This window comes from Chrysemys picta, chromosome 5 (genome assembly GCF_011386835.1).
Source record: "Chrysemys picta bellii isolate R12L10 chromosome 5, ASM1138683v2, whole genome shotgun sequence".
NCBI classification, from domain to species: Eukaryota; Metazoa; Chordata; order Testudines; family Emydidae; genus Chrysemys; species Chrysemys picta.
In genome coordinates this window covers 59,089,667-59,112,577 of record NC_088795.1, presented here as the reverse complement: position 1 = coordinate 59,112,577, position 22,911 = coordinate 59,089,667, and the positions used below count along the sequence as shown (strand labels likewise).

The 22,911-nt window shown below is 37.4% G+C and overlaps 1 protein-coding gene across 7 annotated transcripts in view; it reads left to right on the top strand.

Moving 5' to 3' along the window:
• Window positions 1–16,109, top strand: part of LRBA (LPS responsive beige-like anchor protein) — a 551,104-nt gene extending 534,995 nt beyond the window's left edge. For all 7 annotated transcript variants that reach the window (XM_065597797.1, XM_065597794.1, XM_065597798.1 and 4 more), the window contains exons 54-57: window positions 2,546–2,647; window positions 3,995–4,191; window positions 10,310–10,461; window positions 14,585–16,109. In XM_065597797.1, coding sequence (XP_065453869.1) covers window positions 2,546–2,647; window positions 3,995–4,191; window positions 10,310–10,461; window positions 14,585–14,675 — 542 coding nt within the window. In that variant the 3' untranslated portion in view covers window positions 14,676–16,109. The remainder of the gene's footprint in view (window positions 1–2,545; window positions 2,648–3,994; window positions 4,192–10,309; window positions 10,462–14,584) is intronic.
• The last annotated feature ends 6,802 nt before the right edge of the window (window positions 16,110–22,911 follow it).

The window sequence follows — 22,911 nt, the reverse complement described above, 5'->3', positions numbered from 1 at the left end:
TTCAAACTCTCATGATTTCAATGTTTAAACTATTGTTTTATGAAAATATTTAATAACTTAATTAAAGTAAGTTTTTGATTATGTGTGCAGATTTGTGTTAAATGCAAGTTCTGAAGACAGTAGTAAATAATAACTATTATTGACTATTTAATGTTGCTAATGTGTGCATCTCAATTAAAAAATACCGCAAACCAGGAACTGTGCAAAACTGCCTTACATTTCATTTGGGGACAATAGGACAGAGTCAGGTATCTAAAAAGTACAATTTGATACTGGGTAATGAGGCTGTTACGTAGATTCCAGTGTAACCATTAACGTTTATAGAACTTTTTTCAATCTATTTGTGCAAAGTCATGGATTGTCTTCATTGTTTCCATTCACTTTTAAAAGTGCTTGTTCCATGTTTAGGTGAGGAAAGTTCAATATAGCCATCTTTCTGTGAAATAATCAGCTGAGAAGTACCTACTGATCATAAGTCTATCCCTTATGCTTTTAATTTTTTTTCTGAACTGTCTGCCATGCTTCCTGAATTTGAGTGTGTTTTGCCAAACTCCATATGAAACAAAAGCTGTAGCATTTCATGGTTATGTATTTGGGGATTAGGGATCACTTACTAAGCTGCTCCAAAGTGTGTGTATATATGTGCGTGTATATGTGTGTGTATATATATATATATATATATATATATATGAGAATGATATTGTCCTGATTTATTAAGAAGAAATACTGTTTACTTTGCAAAATTTGTATGTTACAATAATATAAATTATGTATTGTAGCAGTAATTGCAGAATAAATCATATTTTGAAAGGTCATAATCCCTGGTTTAATACGGGATCATGGATTATGACCTTTTTAAAAAGACCATTTGAACATGACAGCTACATGGACATTTTGGGAATTGTTGCAAATGGTCAGAGTTAAAACGCACACTGGTGAGAGTAAGTTAAGTCTTTTTAACTTTACTTTCACATGTCCAGTCCTGCATCCATGCTGCACACAGAAAACTCATTGTGCCGGTGAAAACATTCTTTGTTTGCAGGGTCTGTTTTAACAATCTGAGTGTCTTATTAGAAGTTATGCAGACATTACTTTGGAGAGTGCAGTATAAATGAATGGACACATTAATAAGATTGTGCTTATTAATATTTGGTTTTAAAAAAAATTCTACTTCAAAACTTTTTGAATCATGCTATCTAAACAACAAATGTGCTGCTTTATCCTTGCTGGAATCACTTGACACTATTACTTCTTTCCGTGTCTTTGCAAATCCATATACTATTTTTTAAAATCAAAATAACATTTGATTTTTACCACCATCTTTCTCTATAGCCCTAAAAAACCAACAAGGATCTGGTGGCACCTTAAAGACTAACAGATTTATTTGGGCATAAGCTTTTGTGGGTAAAAAAACCTCACTTCTTCAGATGTCCCTGAAGAAGAGAGGTTTTTTTACCCACGAAAGCTTATGCCCAAATAAATCTGTTAGTCTTTAAGGTGCCACCAGACTCCTTGTTGTTTTTATGGATACAGACTAACACGGCTACGCCCGATACTTGACTCTCTAGCTCTGGCATTCCACAGAAAAAAAGTCATCATTTAAAGTAAAAATATTTTCTGCTTAAAAAAGCTTATTTGTAGTTCTCTTTTATTAAGCTGTGATAACCTCATTGGAAACATATTACTTAAAACTTTAATGATTTTTACTCTTCATAAAAGGCTTCCAATTGAAATAATTAGACAGTAATTACAAAAACAACATTGTGCTTTTCATGGACTACTGGCATTCTGGGAGAGTGAGCCAGTGAAAATACACGAGATGAGGTCTGAAGTATTTTTAAAGAAGTTTATGATAACACATGCATACACTATTCTCAAAGATCAGACACAGAAAATGTTAATTACCCATATTTGTCGTGACAAAAGGTTTAAGTCTGAACAGTTCATAACAATATGTCAGCTTACAATTTTCCTCTATTGACAACATCCCTAAATGTTTGATTTGATCTCTAAAGACAGATTCTGGAAAAAATAATTGCTTTGGACAAAGCACCAACTGGCTATGGGGAACTAAGTTAAGCCTCATAGTTGTGATTTCAGTACTGGAAATAGATTAAAGTGAAATCAGTCAGTGGACTCCTTCCTTCAACTTGGACATCATAAATGTTTCCTCTTGTTACTTATCATAGCGACACACTTATTTACAGAATATTTATTGGCGTGGTGCTCTTTGTCCACTGAGGGGTAGTAGAATCCTTTATGTTCAAATTAGTTGTTGTCTATATAGAGTTTTGTTGTGTGTATCTTCATTAGTAAATGGCCAGGCTGAATTTCTGAAAGGCAGTGCTACTAGTGTACTGTTTATCAGCAGTATGGAAGAAGTCATTCTCAAGTGTAACAGAAAAAGTATAGTCCATACCATGAGTATCTGTTCTTGAAAGTGTAAACTCCAAGGGTAAAGAAAATAAATATGTGAATTACTGTAAACACTGCTTTTAGAGATGATTCATAACTGAGGATTCCTTTTTTTCTTGTTTCCTTGAAGGTGATTTTGCCACTCCCCGAGCTGTCTTGACAGGACATGACTATGAGATTGTTTGTGCTACAGTTTGTGCTGAACTTGGTCTGGTAATAAGTGGTGCTAAAGGTAAAAGGGTTTCTGTTATCTTTTTAAAACTATATTTTGTCATAAAGTTATTGTCCTAGTTTAAAGATGAATACAGTCTAGGATGATGGAGATCATTTTAATTATGTATGATTAATATAAAAAAACCTTGTTTTAAATGGCACAGGTTTCCCTTTTAAGTCAATTTGAAAAACCTCTTTTGACCATAACACATTAAAATTGAAGCCCATTCATGTGTATCTATAGAAGTCCAGCATAGACAGCTTCCCCATGTTGGTCTTCCAGTTATCTTGTTTTTGTTTATTCAGACTAACTACCTTTAGTTGTTCGACAATACAGAGAAAACTATCCTCTATGTATTCCTGGCTCTCTGCTGAGACTATCAAAAATGCAATGCAATTATGTGCTTTGTTTTTGTTGTGGATAACTCCCCAGTGGCAACAGCAATGATTGTTGTTGTTGTTGTTGTTTAAAGATATATTTGCATTCCCAACTAAAATTTGCAGTGGTTAGGGTCAGCTTCTCTGAGCTCATCTACAAGGACCCTATTTTAAATCTTTCTTAAAGACCCATTTCTGCTGTGCTGCTTACAATGAATTATGTTCACTTGTACATAAATTGCTTGTAGTTGTCCCCCTTCCCTACCTTTGTCTATTTATCTGTCCTCCTTGGGAGCTCCTTGGAACAGAGACCTTCCTTCTTCAGTGTTTCAAAAGTTCCTATTATAGGCTGCATTTTCAAAGTCTGGCACTCAAAACTGCACACACTTTTTACACAAGGGGAATATCTGATGTGTGTATACTAATAAAGTTTTTGTCCATGTTCATTACCAATGAAGAATGTAGCTAGTCGTATATGGGTACACATCTGATTTGTGAATGCATATCAGGAATTTGTGCACCTAAATTAGGTGCTGCAATTGTAAGCATGTAAATAAGTGAATCTTACTGTGAAAATCTAAAGAGACTGGCGCAGCCACGCTGCTGTAAACTCTCTAGTGGAGCTGCTCTAAACTGACAGGAAAGAGCTCTCCCTTTGACTTAATTAAGCCACCCCCAATGAGTGGTGGCAGCTATGTCAGTGGGAGAAGCTCTGTCCATGTAACACTGTCCACACCAGCGCTTAGGTTATGACATAAGTGGTATGTGGACATTGCCTTAAAGTAGGTGATTGCTTTAGTTACCCTAATGCAACTCTAGACTTTTAGGAGATGAGACTACCAATGTGAAGAACTTTAGTATTACAAGGTTGTACCTTAAATTTTCCATTTATAACACATTTTGAGTTAATTCAATAAAAGCCATTACTCATTGTCTTTGGATGGATTCGATATGGAAATAACCAGTGCTTTTAATTTTGTTTCATCAGAAGGGCCATGTCTCATACATTCTATGAATGGAGACCTATTGAGGACATTGGAAGGTCCTGAAAACTGCTTGAGACCAAAACTTATCCAGGCTTCAAGAGAGGGCCACTGTATCATATACTATGAAAATGGCCTTTTCTGTGTATTCAGCGTGAATGGGAAACTTCAGGCCACTATGGAAACAGATGACAAAATAAGGGTAAGTGTGCAGAAATATATTGTAAGGGTTGCATATGTCAATATTTAAAATAAACTTAGGAGAATTCTGAGATTTTGGAATTGCTCAGGGTTTCTTTCCATGCAAATGGTGAATGAAATCTGTGCAATTTCACTAATGACATTTAAATTTAGAAGGGCTCCAAGAAATATGAGGGATCAGTTGGGGGCTCAGACATTGCTCATGGAATCATGTTTAACTTTACAGTGGCTCTGCCTAGGTAGCCAGCAATATATTGTGGGTTTTTTCCCTCTGAATAAAAGGACATACAAATAATACCTGGTGTGCGCACACAGGAGAATTCAGTATATTACATTTTTGTCAGCCTCTAAAGAGTCAAGATGACCAGTCACTCCAGCGGCAGGAGGGCTGTTGTGTGTTATTAGCCCTGTCCATATTCCTGCATCTCAGTTGAGATATTATTCAAAGGCTGAGTTTCAGGAAGGCTTTTTGCTAATATGCAAAATCGTTGGTTCAAAAATGTTCATAAAATGTGATATGGACAGAACAAAATTTGGCAGCTGTCATAGAGCTAAGCCAAAACAAGAAAAAGGGAAAACATTTTCAATTTAACTACTTAAAAAGAGAGAACAAATTAAGTAGAAAGTTAAAAGATGAAGCAGAACACTGCTGCCTTAGTTAAATCCAAAATATAGTGGGGGTTTTGTATTAAAAGAAAAATGGGAGTGGAGGCAATGCTTAATAAAATAACTTTATGGACTTATTTTAGTGTCAATATAAATATTTTCCTGCAGTTCTAAAATCCAAACACAGCAGCATTATGCTAATACATGAGAACCAGAAAGTGGTTCTCATCTCCCTCCCTAAAATACTCTTCTTCCAAAAGGCCTAAAACCTTGCAACAGCCATCAAAGAACTGTAAACAAAAGAGCTGAAATAAAAAAAAACAAAACAAAAAAACCCACCGCTGAACAAAACTTGAAGAGCTAGCAAGACAGGTGTTAATTTGCACTGCTCAGTCACGCAACCCATCCTACTATTTAGATTACAAACTCTTTAAAGGAGGAGGAGCCATGTCTTCTTTCTTGTTTGTAGAGCAGTTGGCAGCACTACAATAAGTGAAATTGACCTCGATATAACTGCCCATTGTAGTTTAATTTTCCAAACTGAATGCAATGGAAAAAAGTAACAACCTAAACGGTGAAGAGTTGATTACCAAAATCTGTGGATAATAAAATAATAACAACAATTCTGAAGTGTTGTTAATGCAGGCAAGGATATTTTTTAAAAAACATTATTTTTAGCTGTGCACCGTCCCTTTTCCTTACAAGGTCTGATCACGTGACTTGTGCAATATTTATGATATCTTTCCTGAGCTCTTCTTACCCTCACACACCTGTCCTACAGTCTTACAAGAATTCTTTACCTGTGTTTTTCATCCAACTGTGAGCAGTCTTAAATTTGCACCCCTTGTCCTCACCTGACTCCCACAGATACATAATTTTGTTAAGACTTGTGTTGCAAAAGAGAGAAAAATCAAGGAAATTAGCTTCCAAACAGGTAAAAAATATTGAAATATATTTTAAAAGAATGTTACTAGCCTTAACTCTTTCCATGAAGGAACTAGCATTTTATGATTTCATATGCAGCTGGTACAAAATGTTTTAATGTTAACACTGGAGCTCCCAATACACACACTTAAATGCTTCAGCTATGCCTTTCTCCTTTTTCTACAAGTTGACATTAAATTCTCTTAATCCACTATCCTCATTTTCTTGAAATGTTGGACATATAGGTTGTTGAGTATGCAATTTAAAAAGGCTATATTATTTGATGTGTTTTCCATAGCCGGTGTCGTTCTGCAGTGGATTAGTAGTCACAAAGTGCTGAATTACACACATTTATTACTTAATACACTGTAAATGCAGATTTGTTTGAGTTAGGGGATATGTCATGATAATTTGCATGCCCCGTCCCAGGCTTTTTTCCAAATTGATATAGATTCTTGCTTCATTTTTAGTCGTTCTTCAATTCGCTGAAGTTTCACCTTTTGCTGTCCTTGCACGCATGCTTGTGAGTTTCCCACCCTAGCCTCTACCCTAATATTTCATTTAAAGCAAGTACACACCAGAGTGTTTTCTTTTGCTTTTCTTTTTACAATAATAATGTTGATAATATGTCACTTTCAGTTGTGATTATATTGTCAACTAGGCTAGTAAATCTGTAAAATATCTAGAAATCCCTTGCTGGGTAAAACAATTTCTGTAGTGTTTCAGTCAGTACCCACGTCTTGGAGAATGTTGCTTGAGGCAGTGAATGTTCTGCTCTCTATAGGCCACTGGTACACACTGTTTTTTCCCCAGCAGTCTCACGAGGATTTTAGGTTTAAATAATCCACAACCTTCTTCCCAGGGCTTCTGCACTTTATCATACTAGAAGGCAAGTGGCAACTGTGTGATTAAAGTAGGACCATTTAAAATGAGTAGGACCTGCCCACAGGCTATGGAGACTGACGATATCACTATTTGTTGCTGGGAGAAAATGGAGAAATAGTGGGTCAGAAATGCAGTTGCTTATGTAAAGTAAAATTCTGATGTGTTTTCCCGTGTCATTGTGGGCCTAGACTGCAAGATGTAGTTGATGAAAATAACAGTTTACAGTTACATTCAGAACAGAATTCTACAACTACCAGAAAAATTTAACTGTCTGGGGAAACTCAGGGTATATCACTTTCCACCGTTTTTTGTTTAAAATACTGCTTCATGGAGCTTAGACTAACAGCATATCCCAGCACATCTACCGTGTAATGTTTAATTGTCTTAATGAATAATTTAAATCTAAGTGGGCAACCAGTTCAGAGAAGTAAAATTATTTTATCCTAAACAAAGACAGTACACTCATTCACCCAAAGGAACCAATTTATTTTCCTTTCCTGAGTCCTGAAATGTGGAAGTGCCCAACAGCCTCTTGCTGCCGTAAGCCAGTGCTGTCATGGTGACAGCTCTGCTTTTTAAGAAGCACTGCCTTTCAAGAATCTGAGAGGTTAAAGGGTTTGCACAAACTTTTGAGACTTTTCAAGGAAGTACAAGTCAGAAATGAAGCTTTTAGAACGTTGCTTGAATTGAGTGCTATGGGGATTTGTTTGCATGTCTGAATCTTATGTTGTGAGAAAGATTAGATGGCAGAACTGCTTGAGCTTATTCTTATTAGAATCCTGGATAACTTTCACTGGGAGAAAAACTGAACAGTAAAATTGATTCATGCCTTCCCCATAATAGTTGGAGTACTTGAGAGTAAATGCATCCTTTAGTTTGTTAACTCCTATGGGGCATGTCATTAAACTGAAATTTTGACAGGGTGACCTTTGTCATATATATATCAACTACTTGTCTTCTTGAAAAGCAGGTGACTTAGGAAAATGACATAGATATTGGCAAAACCTCAAAGACTGTTCTTTATTTAATCAAGAGATCACAGAAATCACTGAAATTTACAGGTAGTGGAAGAGTTAAAGATTAATGGCTTTAATTTGCCTTGTAATATAGCATTTCTCCAGTAAAAAGCCTCAAGTATAAAACACAAGTGAACCATGACCATAAGGTTAATGGATTTTCATCAGCTGAATTTTATAAGTGTAGCAAATAATTATTTGTCATGCCTTCATTGCAATTTCAAAATACCCTCAGGAGAGTGCCATTTGTGGAATGAAAAAAATGGATATTGATTTTACTTCTAATGAATAATCTTTTTAATAATTTTATTTGGTTTGCTAGAGCTCATGATGAGCTATCTTGGTATATGCAATTTTCTTTTCTACAGATGTTATTATCTTACCTCATTCTTCCCTCCATCCCTAGCTTATTGCCTTGTTGCACCCTGGGTATATTGTGCGTAATTTAGAATCTAAGCTCCTTGGGCAGCAAACATGTCTTCTTTCTGGTTTGGGAGGTGCGTCACACACCTTTGTGTTCTGAGGGAAATAAGAAATGAGACAAATAATAATTGATAGTTGGAACATTTATACCATTCAGAACAAGTTTCAATTCAGAATGTTTGAGCATTTAATTATGCCATATTTATATATGTCTTGGAAATGATTTACCGTGCCCACTACCTTTTTAAAGCGTTAGGTACATTTGTCACAATCCTAGTTCAAAATACAGTTGCCAGGAATGGGTTGATCACCAATTCCTTCATTGCTTGTAAATACAAAATGTTATTGATTATCTTAAAGCATTAGTCCTGAAACTATTTTGTTAAATAAAATGTTAAACAAAAGGGTTTGTTCCCATAACAACAAGTCATCATAATAAACACTCAGAACTAAGGTTATGAAAAGTTAGTTACTTTATAAGAACCCTAACTCAGCCCTGCTGCACTTCCTGACCTTTTTAGAGAGTATTTTTAGCATCATCATAACAGTAATAAGGCACAAAAATGGATAATAATCCATATATTCAATATGGTTGACTAATTATTACTGTGAAGACCATAATACTTTACTTTCTACACTTGTCAGTGTTCAACATAACCACTTTAATGTTGCCTTCATGGTATATTTAGTATTTTAATTTTAATTCCCCCCGTTTTTGTGAGCAGGTGCTGCATATGTTAAAAATTCTGCAAATTAGGAGCACCTCAGAAACATAGATGATAGTGCACAATACTTGTGATTGCCACAAGATCTTAAAGGCACCATAGCATAAAGCTTTCTGTGTAATAGTTTTTGAAAACTCTCATGTGTGTGAAGACCTCACCCATAGTTTTCTATGTTGAAAACTGTGGATGAAATCTTTAAGTGCAAAAGAAACTATTTCTGTTTTCAAAACTGTTTATAAAGAAAATTTTCTAAGATATTGTGATGGAATTGTAGAACTAAACAATAAAGTTATATTATGCATAGTTGTTGTAGCTATGTTGGTCCCAGGATATTAGAGACACAAGATGGGTGAGATAATATCTTTTATTGGACCAACTTCTGTTGGTGAAAGAGATAAGCTCTCGAGATTACACAGACTTGAAGGAGAGCTCTGTGTAAACTGGAAAGCTTGTATCTTTCACCAACAGAAGTTGTTCAAATAAAAGATATTGCCTCACCCACCTTGAATTATGCATACACATTTTAAAATAGTTAGGACTTCATTGTTATAAGCAGTTGCCTAATATTTTTCATTATAAGACTGTTTTCATTTACTTATAACTTTGCCTCACTGTAACCCTTTGGCTGACATTTCCAATGCTGGGTGTCAGCTTCAGGCTGACTTTTTTTTTTTTTAAAGTTGCATTTAAAATGATTCAGCTAACTAGAACGCAGAGGAGCAGGGAGGGGATTACACAAGCCGGGGAAAAGCAGAGGGGAAGGGGGACAGATCTAAGGTCAGAGGTGCAGCAATTAGCGATAAAGATCTGTGCTTTAGATCCAAAGGTCCCAAACTTGCTAATGTCCTACCAGTGTGGGGGTCACTATGGAGCCACATGATACAATTACTGATTTTTTTCACTTTGCTTTTTAAAAAAGGTAGGAAATTATATTAACCCATCTCTCCCCCCTATATTAAAGAACATTAAGGCTGCCAAGTCAACACTCAAGTTTAGGAAATTCCACAATTAAAGATGCCTGTGCACAAACAACCTTCATTCTGTCAATTCCTAATGTTTGAATGCTTCATTTTGCAAACTAAATGTTCTTTTAATGTATTTTTATATGTAATATCAATATAAATACTCTGTTATATAAATATGAGTTTGGGATGGCCTATTTCTGACAAGTAGTGAAAGTATGAGTGAATTCCCCAGTTCATCCCAAACGGGGGCCAACCTTTAGAGCACAATATCATTTATTCTGTGTCTGACACATTAGCTAAACATACCTTTTTAGAAGTATTAAAAGAGTATTCAAAAAATTCATTTCATTCAGACTATTTTTTGTATCCCTCCAGTTATAAAGCCAGGCAACTTAGTTCTATGTGTCCAACTGTTGTAATTGACTTTTTTGCTTCTCAAAAGCTGTATCTACTGATATGAAGTATCTTCAGAGATAAAGCTGTGATGGTGCAGAGGGGGTGTTCTGGAGGTGAGAGGGTGGAATAAAAGCAATGCAAGTTGTTTTAACAGAAATATTAATGCAATTTCCCTTTAGGCAATCCAGCTGAGCCGTGATGGACAGTATCTGCTTACAGGCGGAGACAATGGGGTCATCATGGTATGGCAAGTGTGTGACCTCAAGCAGCTTTTTGCTTACCCAGGCTGTGATGCTGGAATCCGTTCCATGGCCCTGTCATATGACCAAAGGTGAGATTAAAGTTTGGGGGTCAGAAGTATTTCATAGAATGTACTATTATAAAGAAACAGCAAAAGGGACATCATTATGGTGTAAACAATTTTTTTCCTTTCAATATTGTATTTACCTTGATCTCAGGTGCCAATGACAATATGGAGAATTCTGTGCACTGTTTTAGTGTTGAAAGGTCATGGTTTAGGTCTGATAATCTTTTAAAGAGTTGCAGCTCTTAGTGGGTTAATTAACACTCATTCCAGGAAATCTCACTCTGACAAACTTTTAATATGTACTGTTTTTTTCTTTCCTCAAAGGAAAAAAATATTCCTAACTATAGGTCTTCAAAGCCATTAACAAAAAGAAAATAGACACTCACTAAGATTCCCATCAATCTTTTACATTTTGTTTTCTCTTATAAAGGATAAAACAGTAAACATATTTACTAGTGCCTATATTACACCTGCCAATGCGACTATGGTTAAAGGTCTTTGTGCATTTTTGGCACATAACTCTGTCCAGTTTATAACTTGGATGTTTATAGTTGCATCCAGCTTGTCTTTAGCTTACAGACTACTACCTAGACTTTTGTTTACCCCAGATAAAATTACAAAAGCATCTAAGTCACTAAATCTTATTGAAAGTCATTTAGGATCCAAAGCACTTTTAAAATGGGACTCAGCCCTGGCTACACCTAAAACACAGGTTGACCTAGGTACATTGAGACAGGCTATGAAAAATTTCGCACCTTGTGTAACATAGTTAGGTTGACCCAATCTTCACTGTAGATGAAGGTAGGTTGAAGGAAGCATTCTTTCATTGATATAGCTACCACTTCTCAAGGTGCTGGATTTACTACAGTAACAGAAAAAAACCCTTTCATCACTGTGTCAACAGTACAGCAGCGTAGCTATAACACATGTAGTGTAGACATAACCTTGGGCTCCTAAGTCACTTGGTCACCTTTGGATATTTTGACTCCTAATTGTATTTGTCATCAATAATCTTTGGAGCAGAAACTCTCTCATACTATGTGCCTAGCACAGTAGAGCCAGATCCTGACTCAGCCCTCTAGGTGCTACCCTAATAATAATCACAATTAATTAATAAATTATTAACAATAAGGGGCGAAATTCTCTGCTGATGTAAATGCCTCAACTCCATTATAGTCAATGGAGTTTTACACATTTTCACCAGTAGAGAATTTGGCCAAATGACTAATTATAAAAAAAAAATGAATATTTGTGCTCATCCAACACTCATCCAAATTAGGGCAAAAAAATCTCTGGCTTGTCTGGGATGTTGGGGATAAAAAAAAAGAGATGACTGTTAAATTGAGTGCTCATGAAATGAGGCAAGTCCTCTTAGTCTCCCACTGGGACAAACAATTTTTTTCTAAACAAATGAGCATCCAAGTGGGAAATAAAGAAACTAGACTAAGTGTTTTTAGCTGTCACACAAAATTGGACTGATATCTCAAGCGTGCCAAAGACAGGCAGAGGCCAGCCATGCCCTGTGGCTAGTCAACCATTCACTAGGAACCTCACAAACCAAATGTAAAGCTCAATTTTAAATCTTGATTAAACAGGAAGCAGAGTTTTTTATACTTTATACTAATGATAATCATTAAAAATGAAATATGAAATCCCTCAATGCCTTTAAGAATCAGACAGCATATAGAAGTGCCTAAATATGGATGCAAGAGCCAAAATTTAGGCATCCGTTTTATAAAATCTTTGTGTTTCCAGATAGATAGATATTTTCCTGTCATATGTTCATTATGTCAGTCATAACACAATCCACATTTCAGAATGTTACATCAAATACTCTTTAAAACAAAAACGGTGACATCTATGGATTTTAATCAAGATTTTAACCCACTACTTCTTACCAATTTGAAACCCCGCCCATCTCAACTTCTGCAAGCCTTCAGTCTCCTTGAATCATGTCCTCTTCATCCTTGTACATGTTCTCACAAGCACTCATTCTCGAAAATGGCAGCTTTCTAGATATTAAAATGACTGGCACCATCATTTTTGGCTGGAGCCAAATTCTACCTTTGAGGCCCTACTCAGATGGCATTCTGATGTACCTGTTGCATCACTTCGATATATGATGAATTAGTGTGCTAATAACTATAATTAGAGCTGGTCAAAATTTTTGACAACAGTTTTTCATCAAAAATGCAGTTTATTCACAACCGAAACGTAGTGGGGACCTGTTGATTTTGATGAACATTTTAGACAGGAAAAGGTTGAAATGTGTCATTTCTGTAGTGTCATTGTGATTCATTTTGTTTTGACTTTTATATTATAATCAAATTTAGTTTTACTAAATCAATATTTAGTAAATTAATTAAATATTTGATTTAATATTATGTATACATTTATAGTATATTTAATATAATATAAACATCTACATGAAATTGAAACACTACTCTCAAAATGTTTTGACACAGACAAAATGTTTTGATTGTCTCAAATTAGAAATTTTGGCTTTTCATAGCAAATCAGAACAATTTTTTTCCTACAAAATGTCAGAATTTCTCACTCAACAGAAAGTTTGATTTCCAACCAGTTCTAACAGTAATGTCACAAGATGAGACAATAGACATGACTGACATAGCAACTCCTGATACATTACAAGCCAAAATGTCACTTCAGCAGCCACGATTGCTCTAAAATGGCCCCAAGTGGGATCATAGCTGTTCAAATGGAGCTAAAACATCTCCAACAGTCAGTTCACTCATAGTAAAGATGTGGAAATACATAATACCTCTGTGGTGGATGGCATGAATAATACTCCTACTTAGTGCTAAATACCAAATAGTAGCACTCTGATTGTTTACATGCACATGAAATAAAGCTGCACATATGTATAAACAATAGAGATGTTGCAGTCCTATACGCACATCTGGTTCTTTGATGAAGATCCTGTGCTAAATCCCTCTTGAATTGGGGAAGAATGAATTGAAATCTACACACCTGTTTTCTCCATTCTGGATCCTCTCCATTTTGCTATTTCATTAGCACTCTCACCAGTAGAGTTAAAGCCATTATGAAAACAAAATCAGAAGTGGTCTGTGTGTAGTAACCCTGGTTTTATGCAAGGTTAATTGTTCTTGTTATCGAAGTCTTGAGCCCCTTTTGGTGCCCAGATGTGCCAGGACAATTCCTTTGAGCTTGATCCTCTCTGATCCATATTTCTATGTAATAGAGCAGTAGCAAAACAACTTGCTCTGCTTTTTCAAATGTGTCCACTAATCTGAGTGCCTCAATTCTCGAGGTCCCAAAATGAGAGTCCCTAGGACTTGATTTTCCCTGGCGCTAAGCACCTGCAGTTCCAGTTGTCTCCTGCTGGAGTTGTGGGTGTTAAGCATCTCTGGAAATGAGACCATAAGTGTTAGAATTGTACACCCCTAAATTAAAAATTTTGACCTTAATTATTATTTTCCCCCATATTACTTCAATCTGGAAAGGAAGGAAGTAATACATTCTTCAAAATGGGTATTAGTCACTCTTTCCCTGAAGTCTGATTCAGTTCATATCAGATTCAGTAGAGGAAAATCATACGGGAAATAAAATGCTTTAAATATACTGCATGATTGCTGTGAGAATTTTAAGACCTAATCCAAAGCCTGTTGAAGTCAATGGGAGTCTTTCCATTAACTTCAGTAGGAATCGCATCAGGTCCTTAAAATTTGAGTTGGTAGCATTCTTAGGCAATATCTACACTATGAGCTAGGGCCATGAGTTCTAGCTCGTACAGACGTATGTTAGCTCTCATGGAGCTAGTGCACTAAAAATAGTAGTGTAGCAGTGGTAGCACAAGCAGTGGTGAGTGGTGGCAGGGGCTAGCCACCCCAAGTACAAATTCATGAGTGGATGCTCAGGGCAGCTAACCTGTGTCACTGTTCACTGCTGCTCGTGCTAGCACAGCTACGCCACATGCTACATCGATGAGAGCTAGTGTGAGTATGTCCACGTGAGCTGGGAAGCACAAGTGTAGACGTAACCTTAGACATTTGATTTACAAAGGTGGTGCTGGATATGGTGGAAGAAGTCTGTCCAAGAAAGGTAAGTCAGCTGTGTGTGAATGTAAAGTGACTTACTCTTTAACTGAATTTTGTGCTTTTCATAGGTGTATAATGACTGGCATGGCTTCTGGGAGCATAGTGCTTTTCTACAATGATTTCAACCGATGGCATCATGAATATCAAACCAGATACTGATGTTGCAACAGACCAGAACTAGCACTGACAAGGGCAGCTGCTGTCAGAATGAAACTGAACATAGCAAACCTCTATTCAGTATCCTGCCGCAGCGTTGTTCTGTATAAATAGCTATATTACAGCTGAATGTAACTTAAATTTGCTCGAAGAAGCAAACTATTTTTTAAAATTAATTGCTATTTTTGTAGACTTTGCATGATTTTTTGGGGCAAAGGGCAAAGAAGCAGAAAAATGGCTGCTGGGTTCTGTAGTTAAAAATCTATATTTTTAGTCATAATGAGAAGTCTATTTTGATTCATGTATGGAAAGAAACTTAAAATAAAGATAGTTAAAACTCTTATTCTAGCTATATTATGAAGAAATACATTTCCCATCTAAAGCTTTATCTATAACCTTGAGGAATATATGATTTTAACAAATTGAAAGTGGGTTATAATACTGGGGATTTTAATTTGTGCTACATTTTGTCTTGATGTACTTTTCCAAATGATTGTACTTCTTCAGCACTGAAGTTTCTGGGAATCAATAATAATATTTAAATTATGATAAATGTAATTTTAAACATGACAAGGAATTGTTTCCATCAATATTACTATTCAAGCATGTTTCTAGACCTAGACAATTAGTTCTTTTTTTAGTTATATGTTTTTGTTGTGCAGTTAAGAGGGAGAAATCAGCAACAGAGTCTGTGTTACATCAAATGTGAATCCTACTAGTTTTTACCTGATATCTCCTTCAGAGCACACCAAAATGTGCATTGTTCCTCAAAATCAAAACTTCAACTTGGGGAGTTTGGACATGTCCTCAAACTAGCAACCTACACAATATTTCTTTTTAATTAGATGCAAGTACCAAAGCACACTTCTGCTGCTTGACTATGAAAGCACTAAGAGGCAGGCATTCAAATGTTCATAGCCTTGACATCTTTGCAGAAGCTCTAGACTTGCAAACTTCTTTCCCATTTACTTTTTTTCTTCAGAGGACTAACCACCATAGTTACGTAGCAGATTCCATATCTTGCGCTGTGTATGACAACAAAACCGTTCAGTTTCTGCTACCAAATCCAATCCAATCTTGTCCAATCATGTTAATAAATTATCTCCTCCCTTAGGAAATGAAAAATAATTTATACTAAGGAACAATAAGTTATTTTGGTGTTGCATAATTCTACTTTTCTACAAGATTGCTGTGCAGAATTCTGTGAAAATATTTGTGAAAAGAACTGTATTGTTTTGTAAGTCTGTATTGCATAAATAACTCTTTGTATGTTGTGATCTATATGAGTTAAAACTTACATTCCATATCTGTATCAATTTCTCTAGCTGCCTACTGGAGCAGTTCCCATTTTTCTCTTTTAAGCAAAGATTTGGAATGAGAAAACTCAGTTTGAGTGAAGAAATTAAATAAAATGGCATTTGTAATTGAGACCTTCAATGCAGTGCATTGGGCTCTTGTGTTTTCAATATGTACATACAGCCACCATCACCCAATGCATTTGCAATACAAAGAAAATACCATTTTTATGCTGGTACAGTGTATCTATATTGAGGTCAGTGGAGTTACACACTAAGGTATAACAGAATGGAGAATCTGGTTAATGATATGTGGTAATCATTATCTCTACCTGATAAAGTGCGGAACAGTCACCCACTAATAAAATGCCTTGAATTGAGAATGAGGTTGTATAAAAATAAATGTACTTTACAAACTTTTGCTATTTGCAAAATTCATATCTCTTTATAAATAGCTTTTAAGTAGACATAGATATGAACTTGAACTTCTTTTATAAGGCTGAATATTCCCTGTATAGGTTTGTAATGAATTTATAAATGCTGTGTAATGAGTTTGTTACTAATATTTGCAGTGAGGGTCAGATGAATCTCTATCATCTATCATATTATCCAGGTGCAAAATACAGAATTTAAAATTTTCTACTTTAGTTTTCTTAGTTAATTTAGAACTGAATTCAGTAACATTGAATTACTCACTGAAATAATGTTCTTTGATCTTAAAGTATTTCATGGGCACTTGAAATGGTAGAGATTTCAGCCTTTATTTTAAAATGGTTGGTGGGGGTTTTTTAAATGGTTTCAGCATAGGCAATAGGCATTGCTGCAGTAGGAGCCCTTACATTGGGATACCATGCTGGAGTTCTGTCCCAACACCTATGCCCTCTCAGACAACACAGTCAGACCTATAGCGGCTGGGGCCTTGTTGGTCAGGAGAGTCCTTCCCCAACTGGAGCATTCATATGATATTTATTGTTTATGTTCCAGTGCCATTTGGGGTTGAGTCCAAGCTGCTGCATGTAGACTGGGTGGTCTGTGGTGGTAACTTGGAGCCTCCTGGGGAATCAGGATGTCTCCCTTTATTACAGCCCTGCTTTGAACACAATACAAGTTTGTCACACCCCACCTATATAAGAAGAAATCTCCACCCACTGTTCTCCTAACTGCTTCCACAAACTTTAATTCTAGATCTGCAGTGTTGTAGCCATGTTACATCAGTTCTAGACACGTCCCCTGTTGCCTCTGGCGTGGGCTTGAACATCCCTTTTGCCAGCTGGCAGAGGAGGCTGTGTCAAAGTTGTGGGGGTACCAGACTACACATTTAATTCTCAGCACTGTAGCCAAACCAAATGCTTTCACTGCGGGGGGGTGGGGGCTAGGGGAGAAAGTTTTATGCTTGGTTGAATTAATCCTGCCTAACACAGGTTCTTGTACGCTCTTCTTTAACCTCCAATATGATATGGAGTGCAAACAAGGAGTTAAATTCCCAAATACTATTTCTCCATTAGTGTAATCAATGAAAAGCCTGTGCTAGCCCTCTTGATTAGACACAATTTAGTAAACAGGTGCCAGAGATTAAATTACAATTAAACAATTCTGAAGTGTGTGTATATATATATATATATTTATTTTTTCCAGAACACAGCTGAGGGAGAAGGGAGCTGTTGCAAGATGGAAAGTGAGTTTCCATTTTTGCCAAGAGAGACAACTTTTAAATTCAGAAAGATCAAGCATGGTTCACTGACTCTCTCAAACTCTGGTAAGCTCATATTCACATATTTTCTCATAGAAATGGATGTGATCTCTGACTTACCCCAACCAATATCTTATATGAACTGATGATGAATGTAAGGCCAGTAACACTGAGAATGATTAGAAATAAGTTGGAGATTTTCAGTTTATTTTAGAATACTCATCTTCAGTAGCTTCATATCAGTTATGTTTCTTATAAGCCCCTGGCCTGAATGTTACAGTATTTGAGTAGCCATTATGTTTTATATAGAATTCTATTTTCTTTAGAGGAAGTTTGAGTACTGCAGCATTGTATTCTATTCAAAGGTAAATGAATGTAATGTCAATCTGAGAGCCTTTCCTGAGCAGTCAGCAACTATTACATTATATAATTAGAAGAACCTCTCTGTCTACAAATTGTGCATTCAGCTAGTCTGTGGAAAATATGTTTGTATTACTGTTACCCTGTCCCCCATCCCTGCCATTCCTCCAGTTTGTCTGCCTCACCTACCTATAGTGCTTTGTCTTAATCTAAGATTGCAGTCTCTTTGGGGAAGGGAATTTTATTAAGTCTGTATAGCACCCAGTACAATAGATCCCTAACCTGCTTGGGGCCCATCAATGCTATTGTAAAAAAATAATAAATGTTAAGAACAGTGATTTTTATGTTCCACTAAAAGCAGCTATGGTTTACTTTGAAAAGGGAACTTTAAGTTGTCTTAGTAGCATGAAAATTCTTATTAGAGCTCTTCTCAGTAGGAAATTAGTATGATTGTTGAGTTCAGCATTCTAATTCTAAAAGTGTTCAGGTTGGTATTTTATTAGGAAACATTCTGGAGATTCCTTCCTGCTGTGTGGTGTAGTGTTCTCAGCACAGCTCAAGCTGAGGGTTTCCAACAAACAAACAAAGAGAGGCTGCTCCATTGCTTCTACATCTGTGCACAAAGTAGGCTGTTTTTCCAAGCACCAGCTGGTGTCAGCAGACTGGTAATCAATTTTTCTTTCTTTCTTAGGAGAAAAAGTAAATTGAGTTATTCCAAAACCACGTGTACAGAAAGGAATGTAGTTCATTGTGACTTTGGCTGGGACCTACCTCCTATTAATTTCTGTATTTAGACATATTGTTTTAGAATGAGATAGAAATGGTGAATATCCAGACCAGGGATCTCTAACTCAAATGACCACGAGAACAACATGAGGACTAGTACATTGGCCCAAGGGCTGCATCACTGACACCCCTGCTGCCCCTGCCCCCACTCCACCCCTTCCATGAGGCCCATCCCACCCTCTTCCCCACCCCTATTCCAACCCCTTCCCCAAATCCCTGCCCCTGCCCCACCTCCTCCCCTGAGCGCATAACTCCTCCCTCCTGGAAAGTGCTAAGCACCGCCAAACAGCTGTTTGGTGGCGGAAAGTGCCTGGAGGTAGGCAGAGGAGCGGGGTGTGACGGGTTGGATCACAGAAACCCCCTTGGGAGCTGCCACCCAATGTGCCAAGACTACCCCTGCTTCTGTTTTCCCTGCCAGCTCAGGACTCCAGCACCCTGTCTTGCTGAGCCAGACACTCCCGTCTGGCTCCAGACACAGACCCAGGGTCTGAATCACTTGTCCCGAAGCTGCAAGTTTACCTGAAAACAGCTCACAGACTTGTCTTTAGCACTCAGATGCCCAACTCCCAATGGGGTCTAAACCCAGATAAATCAGTTTTACCCTGCATAAAGCTTATGCAGGGTAAACTCATAAATTGTTCGCCCTCTATAACACTGATAGAGAGAGATGCACAGTTGTTTGCTCCCCCAGGTATTAATACATACTCTGAGTAAATTACTAAATAAAAAGTGATTTTATTAAATACAGACAGTAGGATTTAAGTGGTTCCAAGTAGTAACAGACAGAACAAAGTAAGTCACCAAGCAAAATAAAATAAAATGCGCAAATCTATGTCTAATTAAACTAAATACAGATACTGAAGCATCTCTGAGGGTGAGATTAAGTTTTTCTCAGACTGGACACCTTCCAGGCCTGGGCACAATTCTTTCCCCTGGTTCAGCTCTTGTTGCAGCTCAGGTGATAGCTAGGGGATTCTTCATGATGGCTCCTCTCCCCCTTTTGTTCTGTTCCACCCCTTTATATATCTTTTGCATAAGGTGGGAACCCTTTGTCCCTCTGGGTTTTCATCCCCCCCCCCCCCACACACACACTGGAAAAGCACCAGGTTAAAGATGGATTCCAGTTCAGGTGACATGATCACATGTCACTGCAAGACTTCATTGCCCACTTACCAGCACACACATATACAGGAAGACTTACAGGTAAATACAGCCATCTGCAGACAATGGTCCTTGTTAATGGGAGTCATCAAGATTCCAAACCATCATTAATGGCCCACACTTTACATAATTACAATAGGCCCTCAGAGTTATATTTTATATTTCCAGTTTTAGATACAAGAGTGGTACATTTATACAAATGGGATGATCACACTCAGTAGATTATAAGCTTTGTAATGATACTTTACAAAAGACCTTTTGCATGAAGCATATTCCAGTTACATTATATTCACTTATATTTTTATAAAACCATATAGACTGCACAACGTCACACGGGGAATGTGGTGTGCTGGGGGGTAAGGGGAGGCGACAGGTGAGAGGAGCTTGGCGGCCTCAGGAAATAACTCGGGGGCCGTGGGGAGCTTGGCAGGCCACAGCAAACGCGGGCCGCGTGTTTGAGACCCCGATCCAGACAGTGATGATGCCTTGGGTGCTTCTGTTACTGACATATCTGCTTTGCTTTGTTTTACTTTTCTTTTTAAATTTGATAAAAATAATTTAACACTATGGTTTATTTCAACACCTAGGAAATTGGCTGCATTCTAGGTGAATAAAATCACACTCATAAAGGGGGCGTATTTAAGATTCCTCGGTATGCTGTTTCTGTGGGTCGTGAGGACTTCCCAAGACATGTTAGAACCACAGTTGCCAACTTTCACTGAGTAAATAAGCACCCCAACTTTCACAATAAGACAAAAATCAAGCTAATCCCATTTCAAAACATGGCCAAAACAAGCCAATCGCTAAGAACCCCGACCCTCTATGTGACTAGAACCTCCTGGCATGCAGTCTGGGACTGTGGTGGGCCCACCATGCACCCCTGACTCCCTCTTCCCCCTTCCCCGCCCTGCTTGCCCCTGCTTGCTGGGGGCCGATCAAAAAAAAGAAGCAACAAGCTACAAGCCAAAAACTAGCCAACAAGCAACTCACAAGCCAATTAAGCCAAAAAACAAGCCCAATTTCTGCATTTTTTTCCACAGATTTGGCATGTCTGGTTAGAAATCTTTTAAGTCCTCAACTGAATACCCTCATCAATTCCTGTATAGTAATGGTGTTACTATGGAATGCAAAATAGTTTATTTTTGGGTGTACCTAATTTAGTGTGTACTTGGGAAACTGATACAGTTGAAGGTCCAAATCATTATTTGTTTATATGTCATAATCTACGGCTGATCTGTAAAAGCCCAGGATCAAAAACTATAGGAGATTGTTCTTGATTTTTGTTTATGCTGATTGAAATTTAACTGCATATAGCCTAAGGCTCTATAATTTAAGAAGTACAGAAGTACAGCTAGTCCTGTGGGGAAAGCAAGGGGTAGAATATATGAAATTGAAAAGCTGATCCAAAAAGAACAAATTCTCTCTTGTAAGCAGTTTATCTGTAGATGAGACTTATTACTATAAACGTGTGTAAATTTTAGAGAGAGATTTTAATGACACTAATAAACCTTATATATAAATAAATATAAGTTTATGGGGGAAATTTAGGAATAAAATTTTTTGGTAAAAGGAGTTTATCCAGGTACCAGCCTTTGTACTTAGCATTCTCCACAAGAATTTATGCCCATGGAATACAAAGAAGTTTTTGCATCTTATAAAATTTGCAGTATATGAAAATACATGTTTAATTGATGATGGCATCCCAGGTAACACAGCAGATTAAAAACTTTCCAACATGGTTTTCTCTGGCAACAACACAGCATTATACAGGAATGTAAAAAGAACAGATGTGCTTGTTTCCTGTTATTTTCTGCTTGCCTAAGGGAACAAGTTTTGGGTTAGGTTATTTACCATTTTCTTCTGGATTTTCTGTTTTCCCTCTCCTCCCCATTGTGACTGTGTGCATTGTATATCCTGGACACAGTTCTGCAAGGTGCTGAGCTCTCTGGTCTCATCCTGCAAAACAGTTAACAGACTACTCAAATGTTTAAAGTTGAGCATGTGCTTAAGTCCTTGGCTGGATCAGGGCAGAGGGCTCAGTGCCTTGCAGGATTGAGTGCCATGAGGGCAAAGTTCACTTCAAGGCCAACTTTTGCAAGTTGAATTTGACTTGCACACCTCACGTAGGGTGACCAGACAGCAAATGTGAAAAATCAGGATGGGGTGGGGGGTAATAGGAGCCTATATAAGAGAAAGACCCAAAAATCGGGACTGTTCCTATAAAATCGGGACATCTGGTCACCATAACCCCACCTAATGTGAAACATACCTTTTGGGGTTATTATGCAAAAGATGTGAGCTAATGAACTGGGATGAGGGGAAGAAAATTAAGGCTTTATTCAGCAAAGTTCTGATCACCTCTTGCAGCTCACATGAAGCCTATGAGAGCAGAAGCCCTAAGGTGAAGTAGTAGTTCTGATAGCTAGAGGCAGGGCCAGCTTCAGCATTTCTGCTGCCCCAAGCCAAAAAAAAAAAAAAAAAAAAAGCCGCGATCGCGATTGGCGGTGGCAATTGGAAAAAAAAAAAAAGCCGTCATTGGCGGCGGCAGTTCAGTGGCAGGGAGTGAGGGACCTGCCGCCCCCGAATTGTCGCAGGTGCCACCCCAAGCACCTGCTTGTTAAGCTGGTGCCTGGAGCCGGCCCTGGCTAAAGGGGTAGGGCTATGTGAAAAACAAAGTCTGTGACCTTTCCAAATGGTGTGTAAACCAATCTGCTCTTTTCTCATTCATAATGCCAACTAAAACTCTTGAAAAGAAAGGGGGAATTATTTGCATTGTTCTGCTTTTTCTGAAGATATCTTACAAGATTCTCACTCCTTTGTCTCAAGTAGAACTCCCCAGGTTCTAACAGATTTTTTAATTAAGAATAGAAACAATAGTGGGTAGAAGCACCACCCTACCCTACTGGTTATTGCATGCCATGTTGGTTTTTAAAGCATCCCTGGCAGC